This window comes from Syngnathus acus, chromosome 21 (genome assembly GCF_901709675.1).
Source record: "Syngnathus acus chromosome 21, fSynAcu1.2, whole genome shotgun sequence".
Taxonomy (NCBI): Eukaryota; Metazoa; Chordata; class Actinopteri; order Syngnathiformes; family Syngnathidae; genus Syngnathus; species Syngnathus acus.
In genome coordinates, this window is record NC_051105.1 from 1,286,270 (window position 1) to 1,297,908 (window position 11,639).

The 11,639-nt window shown below is 44.8% G+C and overlaps 1 protein-coding gene across 3 annotated transcripts in view; it reads left to right on the forward strand.

Moving 5' to 3' along the window:
- Positions 1–11,215, forward strand: part of mlphb (melanophilin b) — a 56,049-nt gene extending 44,834 nt beyond the window's left edge. For 2 of the 3 annotated variants that reach the window (XM_037280552.1, XM_037280553.1), the window contains 14 exons: positions 3,117–3,283; positions 5,276–5,497; positions 5,566–5,711; positions 7,597–7,638; positions 8,117–8,175; positions 8,278–8,352; positions 8,449–8,512; positions 8,591–8,838; positions 8,917–8,973; positions 9,046–9,303; positions 9,693–9,836; positions 9,911–9,979; positions 10,344–10,392; positions 10,673–11,215. In XM_037280552.1, the coding sequence (XP_037136447.1) occupies positions 3,159–3,283; positions 5,276–5,497; positions 5,566–5,711; positions 7,597–7,638; positions 8,117–8,175; positions 8,278–8,352; positions 8,449–8,512; positions 8,591–8,838; positions 8,917–8,973; positions 9,046–9,303; positions 9,693–9,836; positions 9,911–9,979; positions 10,344–10,392; positions 10,673–10,722 (1,608 nt within the window). In that variant the 5' untranslated portion in view covers positions 3,117–3,158 and the 3' untranslated portion in view covers positions 10,723–11,215. Of the gene's footprint in view, positions 1–2,366; positions 2,622–3,116; positions 3,284–5,275; positions 5,498–5,565; positions 5,712–7,596; positions 7,639–8,116; positions 8,176–8,277; positions 8,353–8,448; positions 8,513–8,590; positions 8,839–8,916; positions 8,974–9,045; positions 9,304–9,692; positions 9,837–9,910; positions 9,980–10,343; positions 10,393–10,672 lie in introns of those variants that run through there. The other variant, XM_037280551.1, reaches the window with a different exon arrangement.
- Positions 11,216–11,639: the final 424 nt, after the last annotated feature.

Here is an 11,639-nt window from a genome sequence, read left to right on the forward strand (position 1 = left end):
CCTTCGTCGGCTTGACATTTCCATAGGTACAGTTTGGATGCTTGTGGGTGGGTGATTGTCTGGCCACTGTTTTGCCTCATTTTCTTGCTCTTGTAGAATTTCGGGCTGAGCTGTCTGCTGGAAGACAATGGACTTGTTTCTTTTCAGCCATTTTTTGTGGGTGCATGCTTTTGGTCTTCATTGTTCTGAACAATACAGGATTTTCCACCCAAACTTAGATGCTTTACAGTGGATTGTGCTTTTTGCATTCGTGTGTGTGTGTTTGAGGTGGAAGTTTTTACGAGCAACATTTATACGACAGATGTTTTCGAGGGTGTGGAAGGAATGATGTTAATGAACATTTTTAGCTTGCGGTCAGCCAAGAAAGACAGAAGATACCATGAGGAGTGTAAATGTGGTTGTTGTCTAAAATGAGGTCATTACAACTTTGGTCGGGCCAAAGGACAGCTTGTGTTATTTATTACATTTTGCAATTTTGTGTCATAATGGAGGAAAAAAAACATGATGTTTTTCTTTTAAAACCCCATAATCAGCTGTGAGTGTGTGTGTGTTTTGGCGGTATTACAAGTTGAGTGTGCTTGCATGTAGCAAACAACTTGAGCGCTGGCCCACATGGCTTGGTGCTACTTCATGACTGGGGAGCGAGCTTCCGGACCTGCAGCATCGTGTTACTGTCTGCATTTCCATTTGGAAATGTGTTTCAGGCAGTCCCCGAAATAATGAGAAAAGTACACATTGGTTCATTTTGATAAGACAAACGTAATCGCAATCGTCCGTGAAGATATTGTGTCTGTTTCAGATTTGGCCAAATTCCCTCGTAGGAGTTCTCCAAGTACGAGCCCAGTGATTGACCTGGAATGACCGCTTCCAATCAAAATGGCTGACTTTCTCTTCCATATTGACCTTGAGACTTATTTTTGCGTCGACTTTTTCATGTTATGATATGTTCCAATCATCTTGGAGCTTTGAATGGTTCCAAAGCTAAAGTAGGGAGGAGAATTAATGTTTGTTATTTTATTGGCCCCTGCTCTCCATATGTTGATTTTTTTTTAAATGAGGGTTAGGTTTTTGTGCGGGACGCCAAGTTACAAGGAAAGACTCAATTTGAGAACCGCCGAACGAGAGCACATGCTTTGATATGTTGTGCAACCCGAAAGTTACATCATGTTATGATCCAAACAGCGTCCATATGTAAAAAGAATCTCCAAGTGTTGGATGCGTGAAAGGAAACTTTGGACGTATCCAAAAGCTATAAAATGGAGGTTTTCCTATAAAACCGCTGGCTATCATCCACGTTGCGTAACACACAACGACCCTTTGAATAGGGGGCCGAAATATCTCCGTTCTAGTCCAAAGGCTTACTTCACTCAATGTTTCATATACTGTGTGGAATTTGTGAGGGAGACACACTCTCGCTCACCAGTAGGCAGTTTCTGTGTGTATACATTTACAAAAGTGCATGTTTGGGTTCCTGTCTGGGCTTTTATAAACATCCACAAAGGCCCGGCCGGTGGGGGGGCGTGGGGCATTTGCGTGCATTCAAGTGGGTGGAGCGGAGGAGGAATGCAAGTGCAATTATGGCTTCATCACAAAACGTTCTTTTTTTTGTCGCTCGATAATTAGCGGCAACTCCTGCGCTCCGAAGGGGAAAGAGAGAGAGACGATCCGAGACGCCGTATCAGAAGCGATGCTTACACTCGGATCTTAATCTGACGACACAGGAAAACGCTCAAGGAGACGCCCAGACGTTATTAAGTTAATTGGTCAACAGCTTTTACCACATCACCAACAGCTTCACCAAATTGGATCCAAGTGGCCGGACCAAAAAGTCTCGACAACCCATGCGTAAAATTGAATCGGCCATTCTCTCCTTGTTGATTATTTGACGTGGGGATGAGTTGACCTTTGCTCTTTGTCATCTTCAAATGCATTGTCAACGTCCGCTCAACTGCCGTCCTCCTGTAGGTGGAGCTAGTGCACAAGACAGCAGCCAAAGGACTGATGGAGAAGCCGACGTTCAAACGTTGACAGCTTGATGTGACCTCACTGACATTTGAGGCTAATGGGCACGTGGTTGTTGGCAGTAAAGCTCCTATGGAGTTGCTGGAAAGGTGCTGTGGTGTGTGATGCAGTGGGGGGAGGACCCTCAGTGGCCCAGGAAGATGGAAGAGCTTGTTGACTAAACAAATGAGGAAACAGGATTTCTGGCCCAAGGGGGATCAAATTAGCCACTTTGAAAACAACAACCAGTGAGTGATGAAGAGCAAATTGGACCAACGACTTGCCACACTGACAAGACACATGTGTTTCATTGCGCTCGTCACGTTAAATCCCACAAATGGTGACCGGCCGGTCGACATTCGCCCGTCCACTAAGTTGTTACGCATGACATGTGACTTGAGATTTTGGCTCCATTTAAGATGGCTGCCTCCAACGTGCTGCCCTTTTGATGTGAATTGGCTTCAAATAGTGCTGTCAAATGGAAGCGGCTTGTCTCAGCCCCCCCTTTCGCCCTCCTCCTCCTCCTCGCTAAGCAGACATGTGATTAGAATTGCCGGCGGCCGCCGCTGGCGTTTGCCCTCCAGTCGGCTCGGTGTTAGGCTCCTCGCTGGCTCCGCAGGGTAAGCAAGCCGCTTCCATCTTTGCGTTTTACATCTCCTCATTGGTGTTTTTCCTAAATAATCGTTTTTGGGTTTTTTTGCTGAAAATGTAGGCTACTGTTCTTTGAAATGGGAACTATTTAAGGGGGAAAAAAAGTGGGAAAATAAGCTCAATGGATATAGTTTGAAATATGCATCTCTGAATGAGAATTTGTTTTCCTGCCAACTTCTTTGGAAAATAAGCAGCCGCTTAAATACCTGTTGAGCTCATCCATGTTAAAAGTGCTGGACGTGTCGTTTGAAGAGGACGCATGGAAAAACGTGAGCAGGAACTTGAGCATTTTGGTTTGAAGCAGCAACATTTTCAATGTCTCCTGCCATCCCTTCCTAAGCTGCCACTGATGGCTTATTATAATCTTTCTATTTGATTTTTAAATCCATTCATTCATTTATTCGTTTTATTTTGTTTTTATTATGATTTTTTATGTGTCATTTTACATCCACCTCGTCTTACAGAGAACTGTTAAAAGTTATCAGCCAGGCCTTTGATTGACGAGAATGATGGGCGGCGTGAGCGTCCAGGAGCTGGATCTTTCCAAGCTCACCGACGACGAGGCCAAACACGTGTGGCAAGTTGTTCGGCGAGATTTTGACCTGAGGAAGAAAGAGGAAGACAGACTTGGGTAAGAAAGTCGAGCACTTTGTTTACACTCCTCTCTAACCCCGCCCCTCCCATCCTGTCTTACTGTTCCAATACTTTTGGAGGCCAGTGTCCATGGATGTAAACAAACATGTCAAACATTGTTTCATAATGGGATAAGTTGAGTGGGAGTCCAAAATGGGATTCACATGCCTGATCGTAAAAAGCCTTTTGCGCTCTCATCATGTTTCCACATGACGCTCGAGCAGCTCGACACTACAAATATGAAGCAAAAGTCGCAAAACTCTTTGGAAAGTTTGATCCAGACCAAATCATTTCTTTGGCTTTGTGTAGCTTTTTTCCTTTAACTTCTGTTTTTTGGTCCTCTCAGTAGTGGTTGCATAAAAATTGGTTGTAGACTACATGATCGAGATGGTTGTCAGATCATAAATTGCATTTATTGCCTATTGTTATGATTTCTTGGCTGTTCACACACGATCAGGCGGTCAAGTCACTTTCTTCTTGCATCACGAGAGGCTGATTTTACACCAATTTCCTCCCATGATCATAATCAGCCATGCCTGCCTGCCTGCCTGCACTTTTGGCTCAGTGAAGTTCACAGTTTGAAATGGAAATTTTTTTCTGGAGACAAGACACGCCAAAAAAATCGACACCGAGACCATCGCTTTGTCTGGGAACAATCTGTTGCTTAAGTCTTTACAGCTGTTTGAGTCTGAGTGAACCAAAGTTTGGCCCATGTCCTCACATTCCCCGCTTAAGGTTTGCCAGCGACGCAAAAAGAAAGAAAGAAAGAAAGAAAAAAAAATCCTCTCTGCTGCCTTTTTTAAATCAAATATGAAGGATTGACCGTCTTCTCACTCCTGAAAAGCTCAGGCCAAATTAGAGGCGCACTTATGATGCTGAGATGTCAGAACATGGAAATGGGTTCAAGAGACCGCCCTCTTGTGGTTGTTGACAGTGAGCGCATCCAGTCATCCTGCTAGCTTGCTTTCAATCAGGGCATGTTTGAACAAAATCGACTTGCTTCAAAAGAAGTTTGAGTCCTAAAATGAAATTTGCCCCAAATGACCAAAATGGCGCACGTCCTGTTCAATACCGGTTTTGGCGTGTGCCGTTATCCCACCCAAATTTTCGGCGAAATTCACCCAACAAAAAGGCTGCTTGAAACTTTCAGGCTGGCATTTCTTTTCAGCGTCATTTTAAGATGGTAAAGAAGAAGAACTCTCTTGTTTTTCTTCCCACATCTCGTAAATGTTTATTAGCTTGCCGCTGCATCTACGTATTTTTGTGAACTGAATCAGGCAGGCGGTTGCCTTCCAAATCGGTGATCCTAAAAACACCCGAGAATGATCTGAGCTCACGACTTAAACATCAAGTGGCATGAATAATAAACCCAAACGGAATTGAAAGCTAATGCTAACACTGATGCTAGCCAAGTCCAGGAGAGGAAAAGCTGCGTCTGGCAACAATAAACGAGTCTTGTTTTGTTTAGTGGATTTGTGCCTGACGTGATGTTTCAAATCAAAGCAGAATTACATGATTATTCATGGCCGGCTGCCAAATTTGCTGCAGTTTAGCGGGACATTAACAACGTCGTTTATTCCGTTTGACCTATTAATCGGGGCAATGAGCTAAAGATCTGGCCTTGAAGGAAGGCAAAATGAAAAACAAGCATCCTCTCATCCTTCCTGGGTGTTCTGCCAGATTCCAGCAAACAAGGCCACGTCTGATGTCTGGGACTAGTTGCCTGTTCTTCAACTTTTGGGCCAGCACATTCTGAATAATCAGTACACTTTAGCTTCAGGTCATGCCGCATTTGCTCAAAGCACTGAAGTCATTGAAAAAAGAAATGCGGCCAAGTCACAGCAAGGACGTGTTTGTTTGAGCAGGACTTGCGCTCGGGTTTTCCGGCCCCCCTTTTTAGTAGCGTGCAAACGGCAAAGTTGCAAAAGTAAAGCTCATCTACCACTTTGGTTTGAGGCAATTCAAGCACCAATTTGTTCTTCGTCCCCAGAGAACTCAAGACCAAGATTGAGCGAGAAGACTTTAAAAGAGAGATGCTGGCCGAGTGGGCCCATTTGACGCAGTCTCACTGCATTCGCTGTCTGAAGAGCTTCAAGTTCCTGGTGAAGAACAAGCGGCAGTGTCTGGACTGCCGTTTGCACGTCTGCGGCTCGTGCAGCCGTTACAACAAAAAGGAGCACGGCTGGCTGTGTGATGCCTGTCACATGGCTAGGTAGGCCAACAAAGGTTGCCAAACTGACACGTTCAAATCCAATTTGAACACAATGTTTTCTCCAAAAGGGTCCTCAAGATCGGCACCCTGGAATGGTACCACAAGAACGGGCGCATGCGCTTTAAGCGTTTCGGCAGCGCCAAGGTGATGCGATCGCTCTTCAAAAGACTCGGCGGGGAGAACTCTTGTGATGACGATGACGACGATGATGCAAGTGAGTGATCCCGCTCCGCCGTCCGGACCTTTGCACAAAGTCTGGAGGCGGAGTGAGTGACACCTCATCTTATCGCTGCTGAAACCCGTGCGAAAATCTGCAGGAAGTAAAAAAAAAAGTGCAATCACTTTTTAAACTTGGCAGTCAACAATGAAATTGATCATTGATTTGATTGATCAATTTGATCGATCGTCATCAATTTTAGCTGGTAGCTGGACTTCATTGACTAGAATGTTCTCCTGCTTTTTGTCGCATGGATTCAGGGTTATGCTGAGCTTTTGGGTTGGGGCAGGGCTAGCGGTTAGCGTTGAGGCTTCCAGAAAATGATTCGCCTTCAATTTGGGATTAGCCCGATTTGTGTTCTACTGCTTCTCCAAGCAGCTCTAAATTGGTCCTGTAACATTTTGGGCGACGCCTCCAGCCTTTGTGTCCCACGAAACAGACTTTTGTTGTCGGGGGTGTTTTGTGGTGAACTGCTTCTTCCCATGATGAGCTTGTGAGGACACAAGATGGAGGAAGCCTGTTTCCACTTAGGCAACCATGAGGGACCTTCTTGGGGTTCTGCTCCTGAATATTTATTTCTGGTTTAATTGAGTCGTTTCACTGACTTTGCGGTTGTGCCTTTGTTGTGAAATGAGCTCCATATCAACTTGTATAGTACTGTAACATCAACTTGGCTAAGCATCATTGTGACAAAAAGGGTATTTGTGAAAAAAGCCTGTTGTCCAATTCTCCAGAGATTTGTCAAAATTCAAATGCGGGATGAACGGCGAACAGCTCCAGAAAGCCGATGTGATTTGCGTGAGCTTCTTCATTCTTGTGACATGCAGTCAGGCTTGGGCTTGGGCTTGGGCTTGGATAACAAGTCACACATTTACGCTCTGCCAAATCTCTGATGGGATTTAATCTTTTCCATCTTTTCCCGTCCCCCCATCCTGGCTCCTCGCAGCTGCAGCCGCAATCGAGTCTCCTTCTCTGAGCTTTTTTTTTTTTTCTTTTTCCCCCCCCCCCATCTGGAAATATCCCATGTTCTTGTCACTCGGGATCAACCGGGAGCGGGAGGAAAGTTATACATGCAAGTGTTTATATGACACAATGTAAAAAAAACATACCATGACGTAAAGACAGCTGCGACTCGGAGGAAGGAACGCAACGATGAGGCCAACCGATTCGGAAAATCAGAATAATCTCTTTTCTACGTATTGCCGCAGAATTATTTTGAAAAAAAAAAACAAGATAAGGGAAACTTTCAGTTAAACGAGTTGTCATGACGATTTTTGATCTTGACCCGTGGGCCTAAGCAAGCGACACTCAATTACGATGACCTCACAGTTGGCGTTGCCGCTCCCTTTCTCAACTGATGAACTTTTGGCAACCTGGCCAATATATTCTCACGCCCGAGCGTGTAAATCAAGATACGCGAGTGAATTATGCAGACGCAGCTGCATAATTCTTCTCGCGTATTCGTCCCGGTCTCGCTCGGTCACACGGTTTGGAAAAGATGGGGAGCGAGCGTTGGTGGGCGGGGCTTGGCTAAGCCGACCTTGTGATCATCCAGTCACGTGTTTGCTTGCCAGTGATACCATCTGCTCCCAAAAGAATGCTCGCTAATGTTTGTTTAGATGAAATTGATTTGGAAACGACGAGCTTACGAAAGAGCTAATTACAAGGCGATGGCCCCAAATATTTTTTTTGGTGTGATGGCCGGTTGGTCGGCTGCTCCAAAGTAGACGTTCATGTGACTGCGGGGATTAAATGCATCTTGCATGACTTCACACACGTTGGCTGCGCTTTCCTGTCAACCTTTACGAAAACACTGCACTGCACCTTCCATTTGTGTTCAGCACACTGTTAAGACTGTAAATTTGCCCCCCCCCCCCACCAGAGCATCACCAATACGACACACAGAGCAACCCCGAAGTCCACAGTAAGTCCATTTTGAGATCATCTATTTCTTTTAATCAACTACAATCAACAATCTAAACAACACTCCCTTTTAAAAGGAGATGTGTAATTTTGCAGCGCTTTGCTGTTGTTTTGATGACATCCAGGGCCGGAGCTAGCATACAACAAAGGAAGGGCTCACCCAATCTTGCCAACAGTTTGCAGTCATTTGGACTCTCTTTAAAAAAAAATTGTTAGCTATATATTAGATGGATGACATTAAACATTAGATTTTTTTAATGATAATTTTTATTTATATATTTTTTATTATTGTTTTATTATTTTGATTATTATTTTGTTATTATATTAGATAGATGACACTAAGCATTTGATTTTTGTATGTGATTATTTGTGCTCGGAGCGTTTAAGTTTATTGACTCACCATTAAAGAAAGAATTCTTCACAAGACCAAATATTGTGAAAAATGTCAAGATGCATTGATATCTTATTGTGTCCTGCAGCACTGGGATTGGAAGACAGTTGTATGAATGCCACCGATTCACAGCGCTGCGTTAATCAGGTACACGAGCCCACACTGGAGGAAGTCATGCTGGAGTTCTTCCATCTGTTTTATTTTTGGACTTAATCAAATCAGTCTTGGTCATTTGGTTTTTCCCGGCAGATGAAAAAAACCCGAAGGCGTCTCACTGTGGACCCCATCGTTTTTGGCCTGGACTCGGGACCAGGCTCTCAGCAGGTGTGTGTGTGTGCGCTGAGCAAAGTCACCCACGGATGATTGATGATGAAGAATTTGGGCACGAGGGAGTCCGACATGACTTCTGTTTTCCAACAGTTGCTGAAAGACCAAGGCAAATTTGTGGACGTCGGTTCGGACCTTTGCTTGACTCCACAACGAGGTGAGGAGCAGAGAAAAATGTGGGATGAAAAAAAAAACGGTGTATGATTTGGATTCTTACGCCATGTTGTTTTTCTAGATGACCCGGTGTACTCGGACAACGGCACCTTTCCGTCTCGCTGCACTTCCCGGCTCAGCTACTCTTCTTATGGCAGCGGGAGCGGCGGGGCACCCCAGCGAGGCTACTTCCTGGGACCCCGTGATGATGATGACGACTCAGAGGAAGATGATGATCTCGCACGGTCCTACCCGATGTACCGAGCTCATTTGGGACCTCGCGAGCATGTTTCACAGGAGAGCCTCAACTACCCCAAGCAGCCACCGCAGGTTAGCGCCGACATGCTAACCGCTACCCGCCGTGCCGCCCGTATCCTCTTCTTCCTCCTCGGTGATCTTGTTCCACAGATCAGCGAGCTGAACCGACGAATGTCAGCCATCGAGAGCCTTTTAAGCCGCATGCAGGTCACTCAGGTAAATCGGATCTCTTGTAAAACAAGAATCCTCTCTCTTAAATGTCTTTTGTCTGTCCGAAAGGAGGCCGAGCTTTGTGACGACGAGGCACCTCAAGCCAGAGATAGTGCCTCTCCTCTTTGCGAGTGGGAGGACATGGACCTGAACATGGAGGAGCATCAACTAAGACAAAAACTGATGGCGATGGCGGGCGACATAAGTGACCACAGCCTGAGTTCTGACGAGGAGGAGTCCAGCCGCTCTCAAGAGACCTCGGCGGAGAAAATGTTCAGCAGAAGCGTGGTGGTCCCTACATGGAATGTGCTGACAAGCTCTCAGAAGGTGCTTTACAGTTTCTTCTTGCAGGTTGAATGAGGGGGGCCCCCTCTTCCATTTTGGGCAGATGTCATTTATCAACGCGTTGTAAACGTTTTGCTGTAGGACATGTGTAGCATTTCCTGGCAGAAATAAGTTCAACATAAATCTGGAGAACAGAACACTAATGAAAGCCAGGCCAGCAGTGGGTGCTCTGACGCTCCTTGATACTTTGGCTCCCAGTGTGAAGTTGTTTCTTGCCATTTGACACGACACCACGACAATGTAAGACTTGGACTTTGGGAGCGCCGCACCATTGCTTCCATAATTGTTCCACTCAGGCAAAAGGGTCCAGCAGGGACAAATGCAAAACTGTATACAAATAAGTGGCATGATTTCATTTGTTGTTTCTTCAGGCAGAGCATTCGAGCGAAGGCCTGGAGCACAAATGGCAAGAGGAAGGCTCCAAGTCCAGCTTCAAAGGTTCCACGGCGTTGCTGTTTGAGCTGGAGGACAAAATAGCCCAAGCCGCGGCCGACGTGCACGACGCCCAGACTCAGGTGAGGAAAACGCTCCATGCACCTTTTCGGCGTTTTCTCAACCTTGACGATCTTCTTTTCTGTTCGACATTGAGGTGTCCTTCATTGAAAATCGGATCGCCGCTCTCAACCCTGGCGGAATGCCGCTGGAAAAAAGACAAAAGGTGGTGGCAACTGCTACACAATAGGTCATTACAGTACAAAATGTTACCAAATGAGCCTTCAGGTTTTCCAAACAACCTTTAACTGACATTCCAATCTCACAGCGGGATTTTTTTTTCACCCCCATTAACTCCCCAAATGTTTGCTGTTCTTTGCTTCCATCTACTGGAGGAACACACTCTCATTACAACTCATTTTATGTCTATAATCTTCAATTCCATTTATTTACCAATCATTTCGAGATATTGTTCAAGGCAGATTAACAAAAAGGTTCAATGAAGGAAAAATACAAATGAATGCATTTAAAATGGTTTGCTTTAGCATTAGCGATGAGCTTCCGCTTATTTTGTCTTTCATCTTCTGTAGTCCGGAGTCCTGCTCAGAACAAGAAGACTTTCCCAATACTTCCCAGCAAGTAAGAACCGAGACGCGTACTCGTCTAGAGCTTGATCCCAAAAAAGCCTTTTTGCTTCATTAAAAAACATTTTAATCTCGTTAAACCCTGAGAACAGAATGGAGTGTTGTGAGTTGCATGAACAATGTGCCCTTTTTGCTTCAGCGCGCACTTCCTGTTGGATAGAAATGGAGCATCAGGGCATCCAGCACTACGCTGGCTTTTATGGCACTACCGCGTCCTGTTCACTTTTTTCCCTGCTTGCGATCACTCCTTTTCTCTCTCTTCTCTGTTCTTGCAGCAAATGGGAATGAAACAGGACTCATGAGGAGAAGACTAAGCTTGGTGTGAGATTTCAAGAAAACTATGAACCGTCCTGTGATGTTTGTTCTTCGAAACGCATCACACCACCGGTCAATATGACCCGGTGCACCGTTTTGGACAAGCTCACCAATGGCACGATATAGTTGTCATATTACAGTGACACAATATTTTTTAGAATATAGTCAAAACAAAAATAAGGAAGAAAAATAGAAGAGGAGCATATTTTTTTCTACGTTTTAAATTAACACACGAGGTTCATCTAAAACAAGTGAACCCATCTCAAATGCATTTAGCTGACATTGCTGTTTGTTTGTTTGTTTGTTTGTTTGTTTTAATGATACACTTTGCAATCAATGTATGCCATTTTAATTCATCTAATTTGAAAGCACTTTATGCAATAACATTCCTTGTCTTATTATTCTTGATAGAATGATTATATTTAAAAAATCATTTCATTTCCTCCTAAATCTATTAAGACACATGCAGCTTGTGACTCCATAAAGATGTGACGTGATTATTGGCCTCGTGTTCTGCTTTTGCTCTTTGTCTGACTTTTGAACATTACGAGCAGCATCACGCAGACGGAAAAACAACAACACAAGTATCTGAGCGTCACGGTGAAATGAGATATCGTTGAGAGTGCCCAAAAGAACTCCCCTGAGGAGGAGGAGGCGGCGGAGATTGAGCTCATCTGGCATTCGTCACATGCGCGCGCAGCAGGTTTATACAGCAACAGCTGCGGGGAAAGACAATGTTTGGATGTCACACTCAGCGTGGAATTACTGACTGAACAACGTGACACTACAATCGCCACAAAACACAAAGAACACGATTAACTCTCTTATCTACGATTGCTAACCCGACGACTAAATCCTTCCACAGTTATGACTACTACGGCTACAACAAGTCGTTGCTTGCTACTATTGACCTGCTACTTGTCCATA